Consider the following 27,886-nt stretch of genomic DNA (forward strand, 5'->3'; position numbering starts at 1 on the left):
TATAATATATTTTCATTAATATATTTTGTGATCCTAATGAATTTCGTTATTAATATTACTATTGCGAATTAACTTATATATACACAACTATATTAATATGAGTTTTTCTCTTTATCTTTGGTCTCGTTTTCAGCACGCTCTAACATGGTTTCCGTCTCGGGGCCGTCCATCTCCTCGTGAATGTCATTCCATTTTGCGGGCTTCGCAGTTCCCATTAGTACGTAAATCAAGTTTGTTACAAAAACGATTGTTGCAGATAGGAAAAATACTTGTTTCCACAGGTTCGCGTCTGTCTGGAAGTAACCACATATATATCAGCGACTTATTGATAAGAAAAAACAATTGTAATAGTGAATTAAGAGAGAAAGTTCAAAAATTTAAAATATTATAAGCAAAAATAAGTTTCAAATAAATCAAATGTAGCTTAATTTTCATAAGTTCAACTTAAATATTCGTAAGTGAGATTCATCATCACCATCAGCCGGAAGACGTCCACTGCTGGACAAAGGTCTCCCCCAAAGATCTCCACGACGATCGATCCTGCGCTACCCTCATCCAACGTATTCCGGCAATCTTGGCCAATACTGCATCTCTGCAACACTGCAACTTGGTCGCCACTCGAGGACTTTTCTGTCCCACCGGCCATCTGTTCGTCGAATTATGTGCCCTACTCACTGCCACTTCAGTTTCGCAATAATTGGGCTGTGTGACTTTGGTTCTCCTACGAATCTCATCATATCTGATTCGTTCTCGCAGGAAAACTCCAAGCATAGCCCTCTCCATTGCCCTCTGAGCGACCATAAGCTTTCTCATCAGGCCCATAGTTAGCGACCACGACTGCGTACCGTAAGTTATGGCAACACACACTGTTTGAAACCCTTCTTCTTCAGACACTGTGGTATTTGGGAAGAGTTTACGGAGATTCCCGAACGCTGCCCATCCGAGTTGGATTTGACGAGTGACTTTTTTGGATTTTTGTCGAAGGTAGACGTACTCGTCAACAATTTCGAGAGTACAGTTCCCAATTATTATGGGAGTAGGTGCGACATGGACATTTGACATGATCTTCGTCTTGTCCATGTTCATTTTGAGACCTACTCCTTGGGAAGCTGTATTGAAGACTTAAGCCATCGTGTGTATTATTGCTTAAGTCTTCCATGTTCTCTGCCATGATTACGATATCGTCTCCGAATCGAAGGTGAGTGATGTATTCGCCATTGATATTGACGCCAAGTCCATTCCAGTTTATAGAAGATTAGTCCATAGAAGCTTAGACATCTTCCAACGCAGCGACGAACAGCTTGGGTGATATGACATCGCATTGTCTGACTCCCCGCTGCAGTCCGATAGGATACACACACATTAAATTTTGCGTAAAAGTTACATTTTTATTAATTTTTTTTTGGCGTTTTATAAGTGATTTTAAATCCCTTTTTTAATTGAAATATTTGAATTTGGATATGGTTTGGTTTGTATTGCGGCACGCTTGGTATAGCTAGCTTACCTCTGGTAAGAGGTCGACTCACCTATGGCATGTCACGTCTCTGTCACTACAATGACAGGCCTGTCTCACTCCCCGATTCGGTATCGAAACCGTAAGTGTGAAATTATCTAAGCAGTCGTCCCTGAAACGTGGAGAGGTACCAAAAGTGAAATACAGACTTACGGCATCGGTGAGGATGAACCCTGCGGCGAGAGGCGCCAGCGATCCCACCAGGTTCGATGCGAAGTTACTGATGCTCATCATGGTTCCCGAGTAGTTGCTGGAGATGTCGATGTGGTTCACCTTAAACAGAATGAAAAGTATAATAAATTTAATGATGGTCTAATTTATTATTTGTGTAAAGACTTTACACCCTTACGCATTTTACTTTTAATCTATCTCACTAGTACTTGGCTATGTGATGTGTGTCTACAACTCGTAACTACCTATCTCCAAATTCAAAGTCAAAGTCAAATAAACTTTATTCAATTAGGCACTACAAATATTTCCATTCAATTACTGAATTTACCATATGTTCGTAAATAGTTGAGCTCGTGAGAACAACATATTATTAGAAACTCAACGGCCACTCTTCTCAATCAAATAGAGTATTTTACAATGGCTACAATATACATAACAAATTATTTTGTAAGTTCTGCATCCAATATATGAGTCGTATAATATAAATTATTTAATAAAAATTAATAAAGAATTAACTGTATAAATATAAATTATCGTATATTTGATGCATCAACCTTAAGAGATTGAATTCATTGTTTGTGTAAGGATACTTCGTGAACATGATGGTTGTGATTACTGTCACAATTAGTAATTGCATGCAATATATACAATGATTTATTAACGATTACAGGTTGACCTGGCACCACAAGCAGCACCCATTCACGAGTTAACGCATGGACTATGTAAATGTAATGCTTAATGCTATGTAATGTAATATCATGTCATGTAATGTAATGTAATGTAATGTAATGTAATGTAATGTAATGTAATGTAAAAGTTTTGCTCCTTGTGCACATAAATGGTAATATTTCATTACTCTAGATAATATGATTTTTCATAGGTACTATTTGAATCTGAACTAGACAAAAATATATTTTTATTTTAAATTTTGAAACAACGAATATCCATTGGAATTAATTTATTAAAGGTCGTTTTGAAGAAGATTCCTATCATAAAAAATCGAAATATTACATTGGCACGTATATATTTTTGGGTCGGCCGTAAGTATTAATAAGTAATGTAAGCCATTTCAAGGTTATATATTAATTACCGGACAATATGGATATATATAAAATCTAAATCACTTTATCATATACGTCACGGAAATGACACTAAAACACACGTCTTATGAATGTAAAAAAATATTACTGAATCTACTGCTACTTCGTAAAGGGTTGAGCTAATGAGAAGAAGTGGCAAGAAACTCATTACCACTCTTTTAAATCAAGATTTACATTTCCATCGATTTACAAATCATTTCAATTACAATAAAATATGTAAAGTGATGCAACATATTTCTTATATGATTGTGTTTTAACCTTTAGTACAGTTTTACAATAACATTATTAATGCATTAATATTTAAGATAATAATGAAATAAACTTACTTGAAAACCAACAGAGCATGATATTTTGAAAGCGCAGATGAATATCAAAATTATTTCAACAACATACACATTCTTCGGAGCGTATGCCAAAGAGATAAGTCCTATCGCTGCTGGGATTGTTCCTGAAACAATTTTAATATTAATTGTATTTATTTTACAAATACAAAATGTTTATTTTCTTTAGCAAGTATGTACATAAATGAATATTCATGATTGTAGCCTCCTTTTAGGCACTATAGCGCCTGTGTTAGAAGACTCCGCACTTCCATAGCTTATTAATATTTATTACATTATTTACAGACAATCAAACTCTAACTACTAAGAAGTATATCTAGAAAGTATATATAGTAAGAAATAAGGTGTGTGCATTGGGTGTGTTGTGAGTGATAAGTAAGGTGTGAGAGGTATTATGAAGTGTGTGTGAGTCAATGTGTGTTTGTGATGAATGAATGAATGAATGTTAAATTAATATTATGATCGTGTTAAAAGTTCTTCAGTTTCTGTATAAGTGAGTGAATTTATCCAACTTACTAGCATTTTTTTACATTCATAAAGTGGTTTTGAACTCAATCATATTTATAAATATGATATAATATAACAACCTGTTCATTTCACAAGTCTTAAAGAAAATTGGATCATCAATTTGGTTTTACGCCACAGTGGAGTTAAATTGATCATAACTTTGTTGAGTTGTAAGAGGCACGCATCCATCTCAAAATATTATAATTGAAACGCGGGTTTTTTACGTTATGTGGCATGCGAATTGATTGGTCTCATATCCGCAGCCCTTCTACAACCCGCATGATGGACGCGTCCCGTCCGCAATGTTTTGGAAAATTTTTGATTCGAAATTGTTGCTCCAAATTTTTTTATAACAATAAGGGGCGAGACGAGCAGCACGTTCAGCTGATAGTAATTGATACGCTCTGCCCATTACAATGCTGTGCCGCTCAGGATTCTTTTAAAAACCCATTAATTCTCATCGACGCTACGATTGCGCTTGTCACCTTGAGACATAGATGTTAAGTCTCATTTGCCCAGTAATTTCACTAGCTTCGGCACCCTTCAGACCGAAACACTGTAATGCTTAAACAATATTGCTTCATGGCAGAAATAGGCGCCGTTGTGGTACTCATAATCTAGCCGGTATCCTGTGCAAAGGAGCCTCCCACTGGTAAGATAACCAACATCACCAACCACGGAACCATGCTGATGTCACGGGGACTGCTGTCAGCACGGCAGGTACTAGTTGACCTGCTCTCCGCAGATAATTTCAAATTCTTCCTTATTACATTATAAATGTGAAAGTTTGTATGTCTGGATGTATGTTTGAACTTCTTTAACGCAAAATCTACTGAATAGATTTTGATGAAACTTTACAATAATATAGCTTACACACCAGAATAACAAATAGGTTATAATTTATAAAACTAAAGTGTGAATTATACAAAATATAAAAGAAGTGTGATTGTTACTAATGAATACAACTAGCGCCATCTCTTATCAACTAGCAAGCAAAAGATCAATACAATTAATATGGCAAGACAACGTTTGCCGGGTCAGCTAGTTTACAATTATTTTTATTAAAAATAAGATATCATATCACTTAGTGACAGTCAAAAACTACCACCCCTTCGAAAAGCCTTAGACATGAGAAGAACGCGCGCAAGAAACTCAGCTTAGCAAGGGCTTCATTATTTTGTAAGAATATGGGTACAATGTAAAATCGTACAGTAAAATTTATTATTATTGGTATCTTGTGGTAATTCCTATCAACATTGATAAAAACTATTAAGAAAAATATTTGGAGTAAATGTAAATAACTCGAATCGTAGCATCCTTGTAGTGTCAAAAAAATATTACATAAATTCTTATATTATTTTTTATTTTATTTTCACATACACATACACATTGGTCGTTTGTTGTATGAAACATTCAAAATGATAGATACTTTACCCATACAATTCGCTAATTTCCGAGTATTTGTGACGCTCAGTACTTTCTTAACGATTAGCATGTCCGTGAACCAGCTGAAGAAGAAATTCGTGAACCACATCACGAGAAACGGCAGCGCTGTGAGCAGGCTATTCTGTAATTTTAATATCATGAGCGACTTTAAGACTGGATTCATATTCGTCTCAACGTAAACTTGAAACCCGTTCTGTATCTATATTATCTGGCAGACATAGAAAACTTTACTTCACGTATAGAGGTTTCCTGGAGAGGTTCATTATTAGAAGCATCACATAAAACTAAAACCTTAACATTTTCTGATGTTTACACAACAATTAATATAAATAAAAGTAACGGTTCACTGCAAAAATACAAAACAGGGGGGAAGATAGTGCAGCATCTTGATTGGGAAACAATTCAAATGCACTAGTAGCTGGGACTAGGCATGGCAGCTTGATATGTTTGTCTTGAGCGGACTTGTGATATTGCCACGCTATCCATTGAAATCCTAAATTTAGACACTTGGGCAGGACGTGTGTCGACAATAATAAAGGATAAGTCACGGACGACAGTTGTTGTCTTTGAAAGGATCCTAAAGGTATCCCTTCGCGTATACACGGATATTACCTACTCACCGCTTTGATATTGACGCCCATAACCTTATCCATGTAGGCTGGGACCTCCGTGTACAACGTCAGCTGGCACCAAGTCTGTCCGATGTGCGCAGCTACGATGGCGTATAGACCGCGACTCCGTAGAATTTCGCCCCACGGAACTGCTTTCTTTTTCTGAAAGAGAAATTAAGTTTTTATTAAAACTAAATTAAAAAGAACGTTTTACAATGTAGAAAATATCTATTATATATACAAATTTTAGAACGATGTAGAATTCAACCCATGCCTCTCGAGATAGCCAATCGTGCTAAGCTCGAAAGTTAAACAAACCTACTGAGATTTATGGATAAAGTTTCATTCGGGCGGCCAAATTGAGTAGTCCCCTTCTTAAACTAAGCTATTTTCAATTTACCCTGCAAACTATCACGAAAAGATTCTATAGAAAATTTCCCAATTGTCGACAATTTCCCAAGACAGTCCTAAAAGATCTAAAAACAAAACTCCTTATGGTCATGTACTTATGAAAACTGATCATGGTTACAGATGGATCACATTAATAAAGGCTCTAGTAAAAGCGCAGCGCACACTCATTCATACTCAATCTCGCATCACCACACACAACTATAATATAAACTCTATTTGTATTTCCATAAGCCATTTAGTGTGTAGCAATGGTAGTATTTACAGGTCTGTCTCACTCCCCGTGTAGGTAACGAAATCGTAAGAACATGCGGCGGCCTATTCTGTCTACAGGGCGAGCAAGCAGTGACACACGCGCAGGCTTTGTTGTCACCTCCTTCACCGATCCGACCGATATTTTAAAAATGGATAATCATAAATAAAGCAAATCATATTAAAGGTCATTGCGATCCAAATCCAAATCAAATTTTTTTTTTAAGCGTCCATAAGACGCTGAAATAATCTAATTTAAGGTGGTTATTATTATAATGAAATTACCATTCATTATAGCTACCTATTTATTTCCTATATACTAATGTAGGTTTGACAACGAAACAGTAATGATTTAAAATTTCGATTACATACCTAATTAATATATTATAGAAAAAGCTGACCTTTATAAGATCGCCTTAAACTACGTAGGTACAGTTTTAGGTAAAGAAGTCAACCCTAATGTCGTCAGAAGAGGTAAGAGTCACGCCATAGCAAGAGAGGCAACTTCTAGGGGAATAAAAATGTACGTTAGCAGCGCTGTGCGATCTGAATTACACCTTATTGTATGGCCGCAAGAGTCCCTATTTCTTTAATTGGTTTTGCAGAGTGAGACTTTCGCACATTCTATTAATCAATCAACTCTTTATTGACTGTAAAGACTGAAAGATTAGCACTTTCGTTTCGTTAGTTTCCATAAAAATGGTAGTAATTTCGAGTCAATGGTACCTTCATGCAGTAAAATGAAAATTTTGATGTGTGACGGATTGATAGATTGCCAGAATTAAGACCTACAAAATAGTCTAACTCGTCGACGCGGACGATGTGCCAAGAGCCAAACAGGCACTGGCCAATCGTATTTTTTTCAAGCGGAATATCTCCATCGCACATATTGCGATTATACCATTTGAATATTGTCATGATCTATATTAAATTGCAATTGATTTCTGTAAACACACGCCATTGAGATTATGGCATATTCATATCTACTGTAAAGATAATTAAGATTCATGATATGAAGAAAACCATGTGAATATCGCAAAAAAGATTGATAGAAGATTGAAGATCTTAGTATTTGATATATCTGCAAAAACCAAACCCATATTTTTAGTAAATTGTTTATAACTTTTGCATTTTTTAAAAAACCCACTAGTCGCGATTCCAAATGGAATGACAACTCACCTTGACAACTTGAATAAAAAACACTTGTTGACTAGAATAGGAGGATTACATAATAATTATGCATTATCTCATAATATGTTGCTATATCTATCTTTGCTAAAATTTTCGAGAAATGTATGTACTTAAAACTAATGAATAACTGTTTAAAATTAAATATTATTTCACCAAATCAATATGGATTTCAAAAGGGTAAATCCACATCGTTTGCCATTTTTAACCTATTGAAGTCAGTAACTGAGAATCTTGATTGCAGAAAACAGGCAACGGTTCTATATTTTGACATGTCTATAGCTTTCGATTCCGTAAATCACGATATTTTACTAGGAAAGATGGAAAGGTATGGCAATAGAGGCACTGCTTTAACTTGGTTTAAATCATATTTAATTGGACGCAGGCAATGTACGCAAATAAACGCGGTATACGTAAAGCAAGAAGTAATAACTCATCAGTCATCCTATTCCAACTCTAAAAGTGGAGTTCCTCAGGGAACGGTGTTGGGTCCTTTGTTGTTTATTATTAATATTAATGACTTTGAAAAAATAACTCAACACCGTTGTTTTATGTTTGCCGATGATATATCAATTCTCATGTCGTCAAATACTAATAATTTAAATGAATATAAATGAATCAGACATTAACTATACTTTGAAAATTATTACTAATTGGCTTGTTAATAATTAATTAGTTGTGAATTTATTGAAAACAAAGTATCTGCATTATGTGTAAAATGACGTAGAGAATCTGATCTAATTTTTTTTTTTTTTTTTATGGAATAGGAGGACAAACGAGCGTACGGGTCACCTGGTGTTAAGTGATCACCGCCGCCCACACTCTCCTGCAACACCAGAGGAATCACAAGAGCGTTGCCGGCCTTTAAGGAAGGTGTACGCGCTTTTCTTGAAGGTACCCATGTCGTATCGTCCCGGAAACACCGCACAAGGAAGCTCATTCCACAGCTTCGTGGTACGAGGAAGAAAGCTCCTTGAAAACCGCACTGTGGAGGACCGCCACACATCCAGATGATGGGGATAATATCGTAACTTGTGGCGTGTCGTGCGAAGGTGAAATTCGGCGGCAGGAATCAGGTTGAACAGCTCTTCGGAACACTCCCCGTGATAAATACGGTAGAAGACACACAATGAAGCGACGTCTCTACGCAACGCCAAGTGATCCAGCCGTTCACAGAGTACTGGGTCCCCGACAATTCGAGCTGCTCTGCGTTGCACGCGGTCAAATGGATCGAGCTGATACTGGGGTGCGCCAGACCAGAGATGACAGCAATACTCCATGTGAGGCCGGACCTGCGCTTTGTAGAGCGCTAGAATGTGGGCCGGCTTGAAGTATTGCCGTGCTCTATTTATGACGCCCAGTTTCTTTGAAGCCAGTTTGGCTTTGCCCTCCAGATGGCCACGGAATTGGCAATTGCTTGAGATTTCGAGACCCAGTATTCCGATACTAGGCGAGGCTTTAAGGGAAGTGTTCTCGAAGAGCGGTGATACGGCAAATGGGGTTTTTTTAGTGGTAAACGCGCAAACTTGAGTCTTCTGGGGGTTAAATTGGACAAGGTTCAACTTACCCCATTCCGCGACTTTCTCGAGAGAGGACTCGATAGAAGACACAAGTTTCACCCGGCACTGGTCGACGTTTTCCCGAGAGAGACCTGCATGGCCCGTGTATACGGCATCACCAGTGCTGTCGTCTGCATAGCAATGCATGTTGGCGGTGTCCAACATATCATTGATATGCAGAAGAAACAGCGTGGGAGATAGCACACAGCCTTGGGGCACTCCAGCGTTCACGGGCTTTGGATTCGAGCAATAACCATCGATAACGACCTGTATGCTGCGCCCAGTGAGGAAGCTGGAGGTCCACTTGCATAAGCTCTCGGGAAGCCCAAATGATGGAAGTTTTGCGAGGAGCGCCTTGTGCCATACACGATCAAAGGCCTTCGCTATATCCAGACCAACTGCCAGGCCTTCCCCCTTGCTTTCAATAGCCGCCGCCCATCTGTGTGTTAGGTATACCAGAAGATCGCCAGTCGACCGACCATGGCAAAAGCCGTACTGCCGGTCGTTGATCAACTGGTGACCCTCAAGGTATACCAAGAGCTGGTGGTTAATTATGCTCTCCATAATTTTGGAGAGTAGGGAGGTAATAGCAATAGGCCTGTAGTTTGCCGGATCCGAACTGTCTCCTTTTTTTGGGATCGGATGGACAAGGGCTGACTTCCATGAATCAGGGACTACGCCTTTTGAATAAGAGTGCCGGAATAAACGCGTTAGCACCGGCGTTAACTCAGGGGCACACGTTCTAAGCACGATTGGAGAAATGCCATCCGGCCCGCTCGACTTCCTGACGTCCAACGAAAACAGAGCTCGCCTAACAGTTTTCTGTCGGAACTGTACTTCAGGCATGGAGCTCTGACACCGCGGGATGGTCGGCGGTGTTTTTCCGTTGTCGTCAAGAGTCGAGTTGGAGGAAAAAAGAGTGCACAGGAGATCGGCTTTCTCTTTTGCCGTATGGGCCAGGGTGTCATTCCTCATGTGCAACGGCGGCATGGACGGCTGGTTGAAGTTACCAAGAGCAGCTTTCGACAACGACCAGAACTTGCGTGTTCCGGTCGGGTAACTGGAAAGCTGCTCGCCAATTTTGAAGACGTGCATCGATTTTGCACGGGCGATTTGCCGCTTAAAAAATCTGGAGGCACGGTTATATTTCCTCTTCAGAACTTTGCAGTTCGGATCCTTTGAGCCCAGCGCCGCAACCCAAGTTCGATATGCCTGTTTTTTGCAGTCAGATGCTGCTTTAACTGACGCATCGAACCAGGGCTGTGATCTGCCACCGATCGGTACTACAGAGCTTGGTATAAAAATATCCATGCCCTGCAGTATCACATCGGCTACTGCAACGGCGCAGGCACTAGGATCATCTGAAAGGAAACAAACCCTGCCCCAAGGGTAGGATGCAAAAAAGGAACGCATCCTATCCCAATCTGCTGACTTGTAGTGCCAAACGCGGCGGGTCGCTGGTGGTCTGCGACGTTGGCGTCGGATAGGCACTACACTCCTGACCAGGCAATGGTCGGACGTTCCGAGAGGGGCGTCGACAGAGACCTGGTAACCATCGGGATGTGTAGTCAGCAGAAGATCTAATAAGGACGGCATGTGGCTATCCACATCCGGGAGCCGCGTCGGCGACTCAACCAATTGGGACTGACCATACGCCAATGCAAAATTATGCACAGATCGCCCTGCGTAGTCTGTGGTACGTGATCCAAGCCATTCGGCATTGTGCCCGTTGAAATCACCCAAGACTACGATTTCAGCGGAGGGGATCTGAGCAAGCACGTCATCAAATGCCGCTTGAACGCAGCCCATGAGGTGATCCGTTTCTGCGTTACCACTATGGGACCTGTAGACACACGCATAGATGCGGACGCGGTCCTCTAAATCTACGCGGATACTACTACTATATATTAATTAAAATGGAAGAAATATAGATAAAGTTGACAGTACTATATTTTTCGGTGTTATTTTAGATAAGGACCATAATTTCTTTGATTACATTGATAAAGCATGCTCTAAAATTTATAGATTTGTGTATGTCCTTAGAAGACTGAGGAGAATGGCTTCTAATATGTTATCTTTAATGGGATGCCATGGATAGGTCGGTGCAGTACTCAGATTCGGCCTTTTCATCTGGGGAAATGGCACAAGGAGTACATCAAGCATTTGTTGCTCAAAAAAATGTATTCGTTGTCTATGTGGAGTTGGTCCAACCAGTTCATGTAAAATCTTATTTAAAAAGTTAAATAATTTGACATTTAAAAAGTAAAATTGTAAATCAAAATTATCATTTATTTAAAAGGGTGATTGAATTAAATCCTCGTTCCACCAGATTACCGGATAGATTGGTTTATGGCCACTGTCGCAGAACAACATTATACCTACGCAATGTGTATAGAATTATTTAATCATCTACCTGTAGAAATGAAAAACTTACCATAGAAACGATTTACTGGACTCCTGTTCAAACGGTTAATTGTCAAAAACTTTTATAGCATTAAGGATTTTTTAAATGTTACAGACACTACAATAAATTTAAGATCTATAATGTATATTGTTTTCGACGCAATAAATTAATTTTATCTCATTTCATTGCTTAAGTATAGTCATCAGTACTAGTATCATATTTGAGAAGCTAATTCAACCTTCCACAGATTACACTCAATAAATACATAGGTAGACTTGACCGCTCTGGTTGCGGCACGTTATGCTGTCTAAAGAAAAAAGACGCTTTAGTTGCTTGGACATTTCAGTGATTAATAAAAAAAAACACATACCTTTCCGTGAGCGCCAAGTTGACCCAAATCTTCCTCAATGTATCTCCTTTCACTGGCTGATATAGCAGTGTGCTGCGCCGGTGAGTCAGCTCCCAGCCACCACATCGCCGCTGCAACTACTCCCGACAGGATTCCGTAGAACCGGAATAGCCCAGGCCATCCCAGTGGCGACGCCGATATGAACCCGGTGATAGGCAACCCCAGAACTATGCCCAGTGCTTGTCCTGATGGTTTATTTAATCATGTCATCAAACCTTATGTATATTATAGTAGATAACCGGGAAAAGAGTGTAGTGGATAGACCAGCCATTCCTCAAATCACTGTATCAAAGAGTAGAGAACTACGATTCGTCTCTTGATGCCGCATAAGCTATGACAGGTACTAATTTGAGCTAACTGTGAATACTTACTTACTTGTGAACTTAGAATACAATCCTAAGCTACATCTGAGTGCGTTTTCAAATTTGGGGGGTTCCGCCGCAGAATAATAATTGTTATACATAATGCAGTTGTACCCGTAGTTGACACGTTTATTACTCCATATTATAACTGGCATGTTCACAACTATAACTTTGTGGAGTTTTATAAGTTTTAATCATTTTAGATAGATAAAAATAAGTGTTAAATTATGTTTTTTTTCAAATATCTTGTGTGGTTGAGTGAGAATTTTTGAGCAGAAATGTATTCCTAATCCCTGAGCTAAAAGAAAAATCAAACCTGTTTAGCAAATCGCTAACGGGAGGCTGAGGTTTTGAGTAGCATTTGCCATAGTCTTCATATTCGAAATACCAGGCTTCTTTGCTTTTTAATTTAAATCCAGGCTTTTTTCAAACCATTAATTATTACCTCTCTTGTCTGGTCCATATGACTTAGTCCTTTTTAGTATATCTCCGATTTTATTACGGAATATAAATTTATACTTTCTCGACAAATCACCCATGATCAGTTAATTTTTAAATCTATGTTCCTTAATCCTAACATTGATATCTCTTATACACTTCACCTCGCTCTTTTTTGATACTTTATATCAAATATCTCTTAAATATTATATTCTATACATACTATGAATACAACTTATTTATTATGCTTTCATTCTTTGACAGCCTCATAAACCATTCACTGCCAATACTAAGCGCTGGAACCAACTGGCTCTATAAGCTTCCAGGCGCCTCGTCACATAGACATTCTGACTGCGGGACTCTGGATAAGAGGCATAGGATTGTACATCAGATCGAAAAAAGACATTTTGGAATCGGCTAACTACAGGCCTATTGTTTGCCCATGGAACGCACACAAAGAACATCAATATCTCCATGCTAACGCAAAACCTGTTAGGGGTCGTGGAACGATTTTAACTTTACAGGAACTACAATTAGAAATCCTCTGATATCCTCCGTATCTGCCAAGATAACTACAAATTTTCCGCGATTCAGACGATTTTTTACGATTCCTTGTCAAACTATATAAAATGTCTTCATGAAGTTTGCTGGGTCCAGGCCCTTTAAGTTCTACTATTAAAAATAACCTTAACGAGTAACGAGTGGCATTACTTCGAGTAGAGAAATACATGGGCATACTAAAAGTTTTGCACTTCCAGCTAATCGGAACTATTTGAATTTTGAATGTTATATTTTTCGAAACGTTGCAACGTTCTTAGCAATTGGCGGTAAATCATTTATCAATTGTTTTTTATCACACATCAAAGTTCTACGTACACAACGAAAATGGAATAAGGTCGAAAAGATTTTAGAGCGGTGATTTTTTATGATTTTAAAAGTTCTCTCTCTCCGCAACACTGTGCCGCTCATGTTCAAATTTTGGGAGAGAAGCACCTTGCTTGAGCATGACCGTGAATTATGATTATGACTATCGCGATTTGCTGAATTTGAGAGTGGTCAGGTTTCCTTGCATGACGAATTTCGTGAAGGGCGGTCTTCAACTGCCGTCAACAAAAATAATGTGGCTACTGATAAGCGGTAATAATTGAAGAAAACCCACGGATTACCTATGCGACAATTCGAGTACTATTGGGGATTGGTAAGAGCCAAATTCAGAAAATTTTACATGAATAATTGAAAGTTCGGAAAGTTCGTTGGATCCCTCATGAACTGACAGCGGAGCAAAAGCAGGCTTGCGTTCCACAGACATTCTAATGCTGTTTATTTCATTGCCACTAGAGAAGAAACGTGGATTTATTGTTTTGAACCTGAAAAAGAACACCAAGCTTGTGTAAGGCAGGCGAGAAACGTTGGTAAAAAAAAGATCCCATTTTCGATCTCAGAAACGGGTTCCATCTCTACAATTCCACTTGAAGATCAAAAGTGTGTTACTTTATTCTACCATTTGTTTTCCCAGGGTGTTAAGAAGAGTTTGCGAAAGACGACCAAAAAGCCGCGTTCTACATCATGACAATGCTTCTTCCCACACGGCCATCAAAACTAAGTTAATTTTAGCTTCCGAAAAAGCACAACTCGTCACCCATTCTGCACATAGCCCCGACCTAGCACCCTGTGATTTCTGTATTTTCCCCAAAATCAAACTTTGATGAGAGGTTTCACTTTTACCAATTCCGAAGAGGCTTCGATAGAGTTCAATCAGCACGTAGAAAACATGCCTTCAGGTCTGTGGTCTTCCTGTTTTAAAAAATTATTCGAACGCATGAAATAATATTTAAAATATAAAGCAGGGTATTTTGAAAAGCAATAAACATAATATTTTGGTTGTAACATGTTGTTTTTTTACGTTACGCAAAACTTTTAGTGTGACCTACGTATATTTTATACGTATATATACATAATATATTAATACGAAAAAATCTTTGAATTGAGTTTCATACTTTCACCGCTTATATTATTTATTTACTGAAAAATAAGTCGAAATAGAAGTACTAGCACTTGCGCATAGAAGTCGAAATTCTTGTCAAAGTTCTTGGCAAGAGGCTCACGGGATGAGAGTGGTGACGCAACCGCCCATGGACATCCGCTACAACAGGTGTCAGGAGATGCATTGCCAGCCTTTAAGGTGAGAGTATACTCTTTTCTTGAAGGTCCTTAAGTTTTATCGGTTCGGGAAAACAGCAGCCAGTAATTGATTCCACAAAGCAACTGTGCAAAAATACGCAGATCTGGATAACCAGACGTCAACGTGTTGCGGGAAGTATTGTGCATTTTGACGTAAAGTGAGAGATGGAATTCGGCTGCTGGAATCAACTTGAACAGCTCCTCTGAGCACTTCTCGTGACAAATGCTGTTACTATGACTGTGACTTTGATAATTATATTGTTATCAAAAAGACGTTGAAATACACCATAATCCAGGAATATACAACAGCCATGCAGATCATCTCTCTCGTCATTGTCATTCACCATATTTATTATTAAGTAAAATTAGAAGAACAAGTAAATTTTACAAAAACATGTACAGGGACATGTACAAAGACTTACGAACTCGACTTAACTGAGCACTTCTGAGCACACACCTTCACTTTCACTTTCAACGTCAACTTCACCTTCACTTTCACCTTCAACGTCAAACTTCACTTAAACTTCAAATTTACCTTTAACTTTACCTGCAACTTCGCCTTCAATTACAGCTCCATTTTCACCTTCACCTTTAACATAATACCTTCAACTTCACCTTAACTTAAAATTCACCTTCATTTTCTACTTATATTTTTTAACCAATCTTTTAAATTTCGTTTTATATATTTATATATAATTGGACTGTTATATCAGTCCAATTTCAGAGCTCACTCGTCGAATCTTCACCAAATACTTGAACAAGTACTTCGCAAAATCTTCGAAAATGATCTGCTATGAACAGACGTGTCCTCTTACTTCGACAAAGCCCAGCTCAAACGACAAAAGTGTGTAATGGGGTCCAGAGCTAGATAGGCTGCGCTGCAAAGTAAGGAAGCTGTTCAACAGAGCCAAAAATACCCGGGCACCAGACGACTGGGATGCATACAAACAGGCCCAATATCGTTTCAAGAGGCGCATCCGCGAAAGGAAGAGAGAAACCTGGAGACGCTTCTGCACTAACATTGAATCCACAAACCAAGCAGCTAAAGTAAAAAACATCCTTTCACGTGACCCAGAGCGTAATCTAGGTTGCTTGAAAAAATCTGACGGCACATACACCAAATCCGACACTCGGTGTCCTGCGAACCTGCGAACTACTCCTGCAAACTCACTTCCCTGGATGCCGCATCACCAACAACCAGACGTGGGAGAAACTGGCGTCGCAGAGCAACACACCGGATCAAACGGATTGGACAACAGCTCACAGGGTGGTAGACAAAGACAAGGTAATGTGGGCGATTAACAGCTTTCTTCCATTTAAATCAGGAGGCCTGGACGGGATCTTCCCAGGACTGCTACAATGGAACGGTATAGGGCCGCTGGCAGCGCATTTAACTGATATCTACAGGGCATGCCTGGCCTACAAACACATACCGCTCCAGTGGAGGGAGGTAAAAGTGGTATTTATCCCTAAGCCCGGCAAAAGTGATTATACAAACCCCAAATCGTACAGGCCAATCAGTCTCACATCAATTTTGTTGAAGACTCTAGAGAGACTCTGCGATAGGGATATTAGGGAAAATGCCCTCATACAAAAACCGCTACATGACAACCAACACGCCTATACTCAGGGCAGATCAAGCGAATCCGCACTCTATTGCGTAACATCCCTCGCAATGAACGAATTATCACGAAAACAATCAACCTTAGGTGCTTTTATTGATATCGAAGGCGCCTTCGACAAAACCTCTTTCACTAGCATAGGCCGAGCGCTAGCCGCTCATGATATAGATCCTACAATTGCCGGGTGGATAGACAGCATGTTGAGGCTTAGGGCGATACGATTCACTGTGAACACCAGTACTAGATGTGTTGTGGCAACGGGCTTCCCACAAGGAGGGGTACTCTCGCCACTGCTCTGGAACCTTGTTGTAGATGAGCTCATCACAAGGCTAAACAAAAAGAAACACACGGTGGGCTATGCTGACGATCTCGCCATTCTAATAACAGGACCAGTCGAGAGCGTCTTATGTAGCCTCATGAGATCTGCTTTTAAGATTTTGGAAGATTGGTGCGCGCAACACAAACTTACAGCTAATCCGTCAAAGACGGAACTAATACTATTCACAAACAAACGCAGCCTTGGTAATCTAACATTAACAAAGCTGTTCAACACCGAACTAAGCCTTACTAAAGAAGTAAAATACCTGGGGGTTATGCTGGATAGTAAGTTGCTTTGGAACAAACACCTTGAACACAAGCTGGAAAAAGCATGCATCATCTTTTGGCAGTGCAGAAGACTCGTAGGCAGAACCTGGGGTCTTGCTTCAAAGATAAGCAGATGGCTCTATACAGCAGTCATCAGACCAATTACAGACCAACCTACAGAGCAATAGCGTGGTGGCCCAGGACAGAGCTTGTGATAGTACAAACCAAGCTGCAGCGTTTCCAGCGGCTGGCCTGCACAGCCATAACAGGATGCATGCGCACCACGCCTACTCGGCCCTTGAAACTATTCTAGGGCTACACCACTCGACATACACTTTCAACAAGAAGCGACAATGGCGACTCTACGTCTAAAGCTGTGTTGGGTGTATGGAAGAATAACGACGGCCTAATAGATAAGCTCTGGAATAGGGTAACAAAGGATTATCTACTCTGTAAGGCACCATGTGATAAGATACTTAAAACACATACCTTCCATAAAAACTATCACATACAGCTATATGAGAAAGATGCTGACCAGTCAGGTGTAAACGAATTAAGAATTTACACAGACGGCTCGAAAATGGCTACTGGAACTGGTGCCGGCATATTCTCACAGGAACTAAACATAAACATTTCCATACCCTTGGGCACACACAGCTCCATCTTCCAATGTGAGTGCGTAGCCATTAAGGAAGCCGCCAGCGCTATATTAAGAACAAAGGTGAAATCACAGCATCAGATTTCTTTCTGACAGTATGGCGGTAGTAACAGCGCTGAAGGGTACCAAACACAACTCAGCACTAATACACGAATGTCACCAAACCCTGGAGCAAGTTGCCTCTTATAACCAGGTAACTCTGCAATGGATCAAGGGACATAGTGGTTCATTGGGTAATGATGCAGTGGATGAGCTTGCAAGGCGGGCATCGGCATAATATAGTGACTGGTCCTTTGCCACTTCTGCCACTGCCCTTCAGCCAAATGCGCTCATGGATACGCTCTCTCACCAACGACCTACACAACACCCGATGGATGAATGTCTCAAGCTGTAGACAGTCGAAGGTGGCGATACCTGCACTATCACCTAAACTGACACGTAGACTTATCAGCCTCAACAGACATGACATCCGTATAATGGTGGGCATCCTAACGGGTCACACATCACTAAAAAAACACCTTTTCACAATCGGCGTAACGGACAGTCCTGAGTGCAGAGGCTGTCTGACCGAAGACGAAACGGTCGCTCACGTAATCCTGGAATGTGCGGGGGTGGCCAACCAACGGGCAAAAACCTTAACCAATACGAGGTCGCTCCAAGAAGTCTGTGAACACCCCAGGAATGTTCTGAACTTCGGGAAGGAGCTAGGCTGGTTGGAGTAACTGGCCATTACTGCACGCAAAATTCACCCATACTTTTTCAAATTCAAATTCAAATATTTTTATTCAAAATAGGATTTATAATCACTTATTGAACGTCAAAATCTACCACCCATTCAAAAGAGACTGCCTCAGACCTGAGAAGAATGGGCGCAAGAAACTCAGCGGGCTTTTTTTTATATAAAATATGTATTACAATGTAGTATCGTACAATAAACATTTCTAATTAAAGAGCCTGAGGGTGTTCGCTTTAATCCCAGTCCGTGGTGTCATTAACAAAATTGTTTATGCTATAATAACCTTTCCCACACAAACGTTTTTTAACAATTCTTTTAAATTTCGTAACACATTTGTTTTGTACATTTTCTGGGATCATATTGTAGAAGCATATACATCGCCCAGCAAAAGACTTACTAACTCGACCCAACCGAGTAGTAGGCATAACAAGTTTATGTTTGTTCCTCGTGTTAACATTATGAATGTCACAGTTTCTAGAAAATTCCTCAATGTGCTTATGAACATACAAAACATTATCAAAAATGTATTGAGAAGCAACAGTTAAAATGTTTATTTCATTAAATTTTTCTCTTAATGATTCTTTAGGACCTAGGTTATAAATTGCGCGATGATTCTGCAGCACAAAGATAGTATTAATATCGGCCGCACTGCCCCATAACAATATACCATAGGACATAATACTATGAAAATAACTAAAGTATACTAATCTCGCCGTATCTATGTCAGTTAGCCGTCTGATTTTCTTAACCGCATATGCTGCAGAACTAAGCCTATTCGCCAATCCTTCAATATGGGGGCCCCACTGCAATTTGGAATAAGAATAATGCCAAGAAATATAGCAGATTCCACTGGTTTTACCACCTCTCCATTTAATAAAATATTCGCATCTACATTTTTGACATTTGGCGCGGTGAATTTAATATATTTGGTTTTATGATTATTTAACAATAAGTTATTGGCGCTAAACCAGTACACGATGTCAGCATTGTTTACTTCGTCATATAAAACTTGGCTTCGTTTCACTTTGAATATAAGTGAAGTGTCATCCGCAAACAATACCACCTTGTGTTTTTTATCTACAAGGTAAGGTAGATCAGTTATATAAATTAGGAAGAGGAAGGGTTCAAGAATAGACCCTTGTGATACCCTCATACCGAGAGGAGTCCCAGGAGATCTCCTGCCATTCACCTCGACCCTCTGAATCCTATTATTTAAATATGAAATCAGAAGATCGAGTGCAGATCCTCTTATAACATAGTGGCATAACTTCCTGACCAGCGTTGAATGTTGAACACAATCAAAAGCCTTAGATAAACAAGTGCATTCTGTGATTCCTCCCAGGCCTCAAAAATAATCCTGATGAGTTCAACACCTGCATCCGTAGTCGAGCGTCCCCTAATAAAGCCAAATTGTTTTATATGAAGTAACTTATAAGTGTTAAAGTGAGTAAGCATTTGGCTTAAAATAATTTTTTCAAAAATTTTACTAGGGGTGGGCAACACCGAAACAGGGCAATAGTTATTCGGGTCAGAAGTGAGTCCCAATTTAAATATTGGTGTAATTTTACTATACTTCAGGAGGTCAGGAAACACGCCATGTTCAATACAGCTATTAAAAACTAGTGCTAGATATGGTGCTATGACATCAATAAGTATCATATCAGCAGTTTTATTTCATTTCTAAGGATCTGAAAGTTTTAATTATTTCTGCTGGGCTAACAACACTGAATTTGAAATTTTGTTTACATTCCTTAACATTTTCAATGTCAGAAAAAAATTTCTCAAAAGCAAAAGCTACTTCCTGCTCAGAGTGGATTTTTGTATTGTTTATTATTAGATTATATTCAAACTTGCAGTCTTTCGCTCTTCCAGATTCCCAGTTAATACCTTTCCAAGTCATTTTTATTTTATTTGAAGCATTTTTAATTATTTCTCTAATATGCATTGACTTAGCAATAGTACATACTTTCTTAAATAATTTTGAATAATTTTTCACATATACAAGGAAAGATACATCGTGATTACATGATGATCTCTCAATATATAGTTCATATAACCGTTGTCTGCTCCTATGAATACCAGCTGTTGCCCAGTTGTTAAATGATAAGAGACCACCCGAGTTGACTGTCTTTGAAGTAAATATAGAAGCAAACTCTGTTTTAATTATCTTATATAACTTACCATACATCTCATTTGGAGTACTATTATAATTCAAATACAAGTTTGAGAGTTTTTCTGAAACATTGCCTCTATATTTCTCCATTCGCCTATTGTATACCGGAACAAACATAAACTTTTTAGTTGAAGTACATCTTCTCAGCTCAGTCTACTAATCTCTGAGCTCAGTTTACTAATTATTTATTGAGAAATAGGTTTATAATTAGTGAAAATATTATCAATACAGCTTTTAGAGGTGCTGGTTACTCTAGTAGGGTCTAAGAAAATATTTGATAAATTATATGATTTAAACAAAGATTTGAATCTAATACTTGTGGTGGATTTTTCTAATAAGTTAATATTAAAGTCACCACAAATCATAATATATTTCTTAGATTCTGATAATTGAATACTAGTGGTTTAATTGCGGAAACAGGAGCCCCTATACCATACCAATCTTCGAAAAGTACTTCGAATTTTTCGACAATTTCATTATTTTCATTGTTGTCAATATTTTCACTGTTGTCAGTATTGTCACTGCGGTCACTGTTGTCACCGTTGTCACTGTTGTCACTTTTGTCACTGCTGTCACTTTTTTCACTGCTGTCACTTCTGTCACTTTTGTCACTGCTTTCACTGTTGTCACCGTTGACACCGTTGTCATCGTTGTCACCGTTGTCACCGTTGCATTAATATTTTTTTTAATTATTAAATAAAATCAAACTATCACATAATCAATTTTTATAATTAAAATATTTAAAGGTTATCAATGTAATAAAAATAATAAATATTCACGAGAAGGACTTAAATAAAATCTATATGAACCTTGCACTTGAACTTGCACTTGCACTTGCACTTGCACTTGCACTTGCACTTGCACTTGCACTTGCACTTGCCACTTGTACTTGCACTTGCACTTGCACTTGCCACTTGCACTTGCACTTGCACTTGCACTTGCACTTGCACTTGCACTTGCACTTGCACTTGCACTTGCACTTGCACTTGCACTTGCACTTGCACTTGCACTTGCACTTGCACTTGCACTTGCACTTGCACTTGCACTTGCACTTGCACTTGCACTTGCACTTGCACTTGCACTTGCACTTGCACCTGCATTTGCACTTGCACTTGCACTTGCACCTGCATTTGCACCTGCGCTTGCACCCGCACTTGCACCCGCACTTGCACTTGCACTTGCACTTGCACTTGCACTTGCACTTGCACTTGCACTTGCACTTGCACTTACACTTGCACTTGCACTTGCACGAGTACTTTTCGAAGTTCTTGTCAAACAATGTACATGGTGAAGTACAAAAATAAAATGGTGATTATTGCAACGTGTATGATATTTTATGTTACCACTCGAATGTGCCAAACCAAGGAGGTGTGGTACCCACATAGTATTAAAGTAATAATATAGCATAAACTTTCAAGCTACAAAATAGCTACCTCCGTAAGCAAATGCTGTAAGTCGTCCCCGCTCTTGAAGTGGTGCCCATTTACCAAATATTGTATGCATTCCTGGCATAACGCAAGCCTGGCTGAGACCTTGGAGAATTCTGCAGATAATCGTACACACCCATCCACCCTGCAATCAATACAAGTATACTTTAAAACGAAGTATCTAAAAATTTTAAACTTATATTTTTCCCTTCATGGGACTAATATTATCTAAAGAATTTCAACCCAACCCTGATCACAGATCTATACGGCCTTTATGTAACTACACCTCTAAAAGAAACACATCAGTTAGATCCCCCAATGGTTTTTCGAAATAGGAAGTATAATAAACGATCATAAAAAGGCATACAAAGACATTTATTTTCTCAAAATTGATTCCTTTAGAATTCTTTTTGATGTCATTTCTAATATACTAGATACTACTACAGCTTCGGAAACAAATGACGCTCTGAGAGAGAAGAAGCGGCGCAAGAAACTCTCCCAACATTCTTTTTTATGCTCTTTTCAATAAAAATATATAATATTGTACAGTCAAAGTCAGATCAGAAAGCTAGATCAAAATAGGGCACCTGGATATGATAACCGCGAGAGCCATGAGGGAATTGCCAGACGAAGGTGCACTTTTCTTAACGTACGTTTACATTTCTTATAGTGAGAAGATCAGCGGTGCCCTTGTAATGTAAAGTAGCCCAATTTATAATGGCCCACAAACCTGGTAAAACTCCAGAAGATAATAAATCTAATCTAGCATAGGATGTTGAAAGTGTCGATATAAATATATTTTTTTTAAGTTTTATACTTTCATTTCAATGATAAACAAATATAAATACTACATCTTAGCATATATGGTACGTACATAAAAGGCTGCCCACGGCAGGAGCAAGGATACGACACTGTTGATCAGCAGTGCTCCAGTCAGCATCTCTTTGGCTCCAAAATAATGAGCGATCTGGCCGGCTGGTATCTGTGTCAGCATGTAGCCCCAGAAAAACGAAGATTGTATTGTGTCCTGAATCTGCTTCGTCCATTCAAACTTTGGATACTAAAACAAATTTTTAATAATCTAACTTAATTAATTTAGATTTAATTTTGGAAAACGTGGACGAACGAGCGGCCGATCACCGCCGCCCACATTCTCTTGCAACACCAGAGGAATCACAGGAGCATTGCTGGTCTTTAAGGAAGGTGTACGCGTTTTTTTTTTTGAAGGTGCCCATGTCGTATCGTCCCGGAAACACCACACATGGAAGCTAACTCCACAGCTTTGTAGTACGTGGACCGCAACACATCCAGATGGTGGGGATGAGATCCTAATTTGTAGCGTGTCGCGCGAAGGTAGAATTCGGTGAAGGAATCAGATGAAACATCTCATCGGAACACTCGTTTGAAGAAGAAGTGATACAAGAGGCGTGGTATGATGAAAGATAATGTCATTTCTATGACCTATATGAATAAAGTGATAATATTCATTTGATTTGACAATAACCAGTATAGCGAAACCTTAAACTCAGGATACTACCGTAATCAACTAAGCACCTGTTCGCTTTAAAACTTAGCCGGATTTTACTTCGTCGCTATATTATAATTACTATTTCAAATGACTGTACGTTTCATACTAAACTAAATTTCAATTTTTACTTACTTACTTTAATTAAGTGTAATTAATAAAAAAAAATGTTAAAATAAACGTCCTGTGAATCCTCTAGTGTTACAAGGAAGCATTTAAATTTAAATTAGTCAAAATTTTATAAGCCACCTTAACAATTCTACAAACTATTTCAACCCCATTAGAAATAATATGTTATAATAAATGTAACTAAGTAATTATACTCCTAATGATTCAATTTAATTATTAGATCGATCTAAAGTTACAGCAAATATAATATGTTTTGTAAACTATGGGATGTCTGATTCGAGTAACTGTGTAGGACTACTCGTAGATTATATTATATGGCTCCTATCCGTACGAAGGAGATCCGCTGAGATAGATTAAAACGTCACAGACGTTACTGCAGTGAGTTACATTGAACACGGAGCGAAAAGGAGCTTTAGACGTTAAATTGGACTAAGCTGTGTTAACGAGAAACACACCTATTAGTTGCCGTCTGTGATAAAGGCCATTTACATTACCTTACTACCTGTTATAGTGGAAAAAGAAGTAGGAAATGAAAGCTTATCGTGTCTACCTTAGAATAATAATTGTTTGTCATCGACGTCTTTTAGATTGACTCTGCGGTGACGCCCAATCTTTTTAATCATCTCAAACATATTATCAAGATCAAGAGGAATCAAGTATTATATCAATTAAAAGTTTCAATTTTAGAACCAATGATGATTATGGCAGCATTTTCAGCGGGGATGTACTATTAGGGACATATCATTGGGTGAACCGCGTTACGTTTTGCTTTTTATTATAAAAAAGGGTTTAATTTGAAGTAGGTATTTTAGAAAGAATATAAATTAATATCAAAATATTAGTTATAGGTAGAAATCTAATATATAAAATTCTCGTGTCACGGTGTGCGGGACCGAACTCCTCCGAAACGGCTTGACCGATTCTCATGAAATTTTGAGTGCATATTGGGTAGGTCTGAGAATCGGACAATATCTATTTTTCATCCCCCTAAATGTTAAGGGACCACACGAAATTTTTTTTTTAATTTTTTTGGCATTTTTTTTTAAATTTGTTTGATTATGAATCAGCATTAAACTACTTCAAAAATTCACTCATCTACGATCAAGAGTTACTTTTGTATCGCGATTTTAATATCGGCAATACAACGTTTGCTGGGTCAGCTAGTATTTTATAAAAATATATAAAAAAAGTTATTGATTATGATGAGATTACTATCAATATGAGTGAAATATAAGCTGAATTATATGATTCCTGCTTCATATTAAGATTTTTATGTCGCGGTCGAAACTCTTATCTGGAAACATAGATTACGTAAAGTTAGATCGCAGATAAGACTTGCTTGGAAAAATAACAAAATATGAAAATTGATAAAGTACACTAAAGCCAAAATAAATAAGCGATAAATATTGTCGCATTGAGCAAGTCTTGTAATTAGCACAACTTGATAAAAATAAGGTTGTACGTTTTCTTCAAGCTGAACATGACGTTACGTTTCCAATTAAACTTGCAGTTATAATTATTTTTGAATCATTTAATTTTATTCAAACAAAACAAATCTTATAGCTATATTTGCAATACTATGATTACATTATATTAAAACTATTGTTACGTGGAAGTGTACCAATAGTACTAACTGCAGTAATTACGCATTGAAAAGCTAACCTGATCCGTTGATCGAAATAGCTGACAGTGCTTTGGATTCGAGTAGTCCTATTGAGGCGCGAAGATATATAATAGATATTTGTGAACTGATTATGTTGTTACATTATACAATTTTAAATAGCTTTTAGTCTCCATGGTGATAGATAATATTATTATAAAATCTGACTTACATATTTATAGTTTTAGCCAAATTGATGATATTTTCTATGTTCAACAAATCTATATTGAAATTTATGATATATTATGGTGGTCATATAATTAGAGACACTTCTTATGAACAAAGAAAGTATAACTTCAACATACTAAAGTTCGTTATAAATATACATATTCAATAATAAATAATCATGCACTAATATAGACACAAATATAAAATACTCATTAAAAGCATAATATATAAAACATTTCTTACATTTAATTACAAAATGAGTATAAGACATGTAAGAGTTTAATTTCTGTTACTGGCCGCTTGGACGCCTAATTAGAAACATTTTAAAAAAGTATCCAGGGCTCGTTCTTTTTTTAAATTGGAGAATAACATTTCTTTCTTGGCTTTTTCTATGATTTTGACGGCAATTGAAAATTTAATCTGAATTTTATTTTGTTCAAAATGGGCAAAAACAAAAATGGTGACGCGTGTAATAATTGTTAATTTACGTGGGCCTATAGAAGAATAGCTAAGAATTTAGATAGTTCTTTAAAGAAAGTTTCTAATACAATTGATATTTATAAAATACATGGAACTGTTAAAAACGTTCTTAGAAAGGCGTGGCCAAGAAAAACCTGTCCCATATAAAATACGCTAATCGTTCGTGTTGCTAAATAGACCCAAGTAAAGGCTCCAGCCAGACTTCCAACCAGATTAAAAAATAAGTTTTTTCGCCGAGAAACATATCGTCAAAGCTGATACGAAGAAGATTAGTGAAAATTAAGTTGTTTCATCCATCATGTTATTCATTTTTCGTATTCATCACGTGATAATTTTTAATAATGTCATTTATAATTGCTTTTTGTAGTTTTTACAATGAATGGACCATAATAAAAATCCATCTTAAAATGTGGAATGCAATGTTTACTTACGTCAGAAGGCGTGCGATGAGCAAAACATCTACCTACCGATGTATGTTTTGTACGTTACTTTTAGTGATATTGATCAGACTGATAGCGTCCAGTCTTTAAGTTGTAAACGGACGTGGGAGAAGCTACTAAAAATTGCAAAGTGCGAACTCAACGGGCAATTGCTTCGCAAATTATGATGCTTTTTTGGTGATTATTAAACTCTAGGGTTAAACATGCATGAAATTAACTAAATTTGTTTTTCTTTCTTGTCGTCTTCCTTTGTTAAGTAAAATGGTTTGTTTCCAAATCATAGATAATTTATGTAATTAGCATTCTTGACTTGGAAACGAAGATTTGTATTAATGAAACAAATGTTCACACTTACCTGGATATGATCTGTCGCGGGATCCCTTAATTTTGAAGTTACTAAGCATGTAGTAGTAGCATACTACTATGCTATGAAGTCATGAACACATACAATTACATACATAGTATTACCTACTATCCGTTCATGATTCTCTAGTACTGCTGTGATGTAAAAAGTACTCACCGGAGGAATCAGCAATAAACTATGCAGCAATTTACTTTCATTAAATTCTTCAGTATCAGATGTTCTTTGTTCAGTAGCATTATCATGTTTCGTTACATTTTCAAATATGATGAGCGTATTGTTCGAGAGGGTGAGTGATGTATCTGTCATAGCCACAAGAGCGACTCCCATGCAAGCTCTCATGCTGTACGCAGTAGTGAGGCAGCAGAACAGTAAAACACATTGCTGATGCCGGTAGCCCCAGTCTGAAACTAACATGGAGTAAATTGTTATGTTTTTTTAAAGCGATAACCCTCGCTTCTAGGATTAAAACATTAATAAAATTTGATAACAAAATTTTATGAAAGATGTCGGAATTGAACCCACTCGCGTTCCGATCGAGTGCTCGTGGTCGTGGAGAGATGTCGTAAAAAAACAAACGCGCTACCTCATTAATTCCTCTAATAATATAATAATTCCTCTGATAATATGAAGAAATAATGTACGGAGGGATTGTTTCTCTTGTATAGGTATATACAAAAAAGTTGGCAATGTTATTTGACTTAGACAATTAACACCTATAGATAGACCTCTTGCTACTAGACAACCGATGAAAGCAGGCCAGGAACATTAGTTTAGTGTGCGTGACGAGCTACGTCTTATACTCGCGATTTGTATGACACTTTGTGTTAGTGTGCAGGCATTGCTCAAAATAGTTTATCAAGATGTAAGAAGATCTAAGGTATTTGACTAAATTTAAAAAAAATTAACCTTATCTAATTAAAAACATGGTCACGTGTAATGTAATATATTATACATATACCTAGTTTTCAGATTCAGTTTTTTTTGTTTTTATGAAAATAAGGGACGAGACGTTCAGCTAATTGTAATAGA

General features: G+C 37.9%; 1 protein-coding gene across 2 annotated transcripts in view; it reads right to left on the reverse strand.

Moving 5' to 3' along the window:
• The window catches only part of LOC126972797 (putative inorganic phosphate cotransporter), a 28,615-nt gene continuing 729 nt past the window's right edge, over positions 1-27,886 (reverse strand). The window contains exons 2-10 of one of the 2 annotated variants that reach the window (XM_050819852.1): positions 27,014-27,264; positions 22,966-23,151; positions 22,098-22,236; positions 11,871-12,094; positions 5,699-5,851; positions 5,067-5,199; positions 3,111-3,232; positions 1,667-1,786; positions 1-293 (exon numbers count right to left, since the gene is read on the reverse strand). In XM_050819852.1, coding sequence (XP_050675809.1) covers positions 93-293; positions 1,667-1,786; positions 3,111-3,232; positions 5,067-5,199; positions 5,699-5,851; positions 11,871-12,094; positions 22,098-22,236; positions 22,966-23,151; positions 27,014-27,264 — 1,529 coding nt within the window. In that variant the 3' untranslated portion in view covers positions 1-92. The remainder of the gene's footprint in view (positions 294-1,666; positions 1,787-3,110; positions 3,233-5,066; positions 5,200-5,698; positions 5,852-11,870; positions 12,095-22,097; positions 22,237-22,965; positions 23,152-27,013; positions 27,265-27,886) is intronic. The other variant, XM_050819853.1, reaches the window with a different exon arrangement.

This window comes from Leptidea sinapis, chromosome 27 (assembly GCF_905404315.1).
Source record: "Leptidea sinapis chromosome 27, ilLepSina1.1, whole genome shotgun sequence".
NCBI classification, from domain to species: domain Eukaryota; kingdom Metazoa; phylum Arthropoda; class Insecta; order Lepidoptera; family Pieridae; genus Leptidea; species Leptidea sinapis.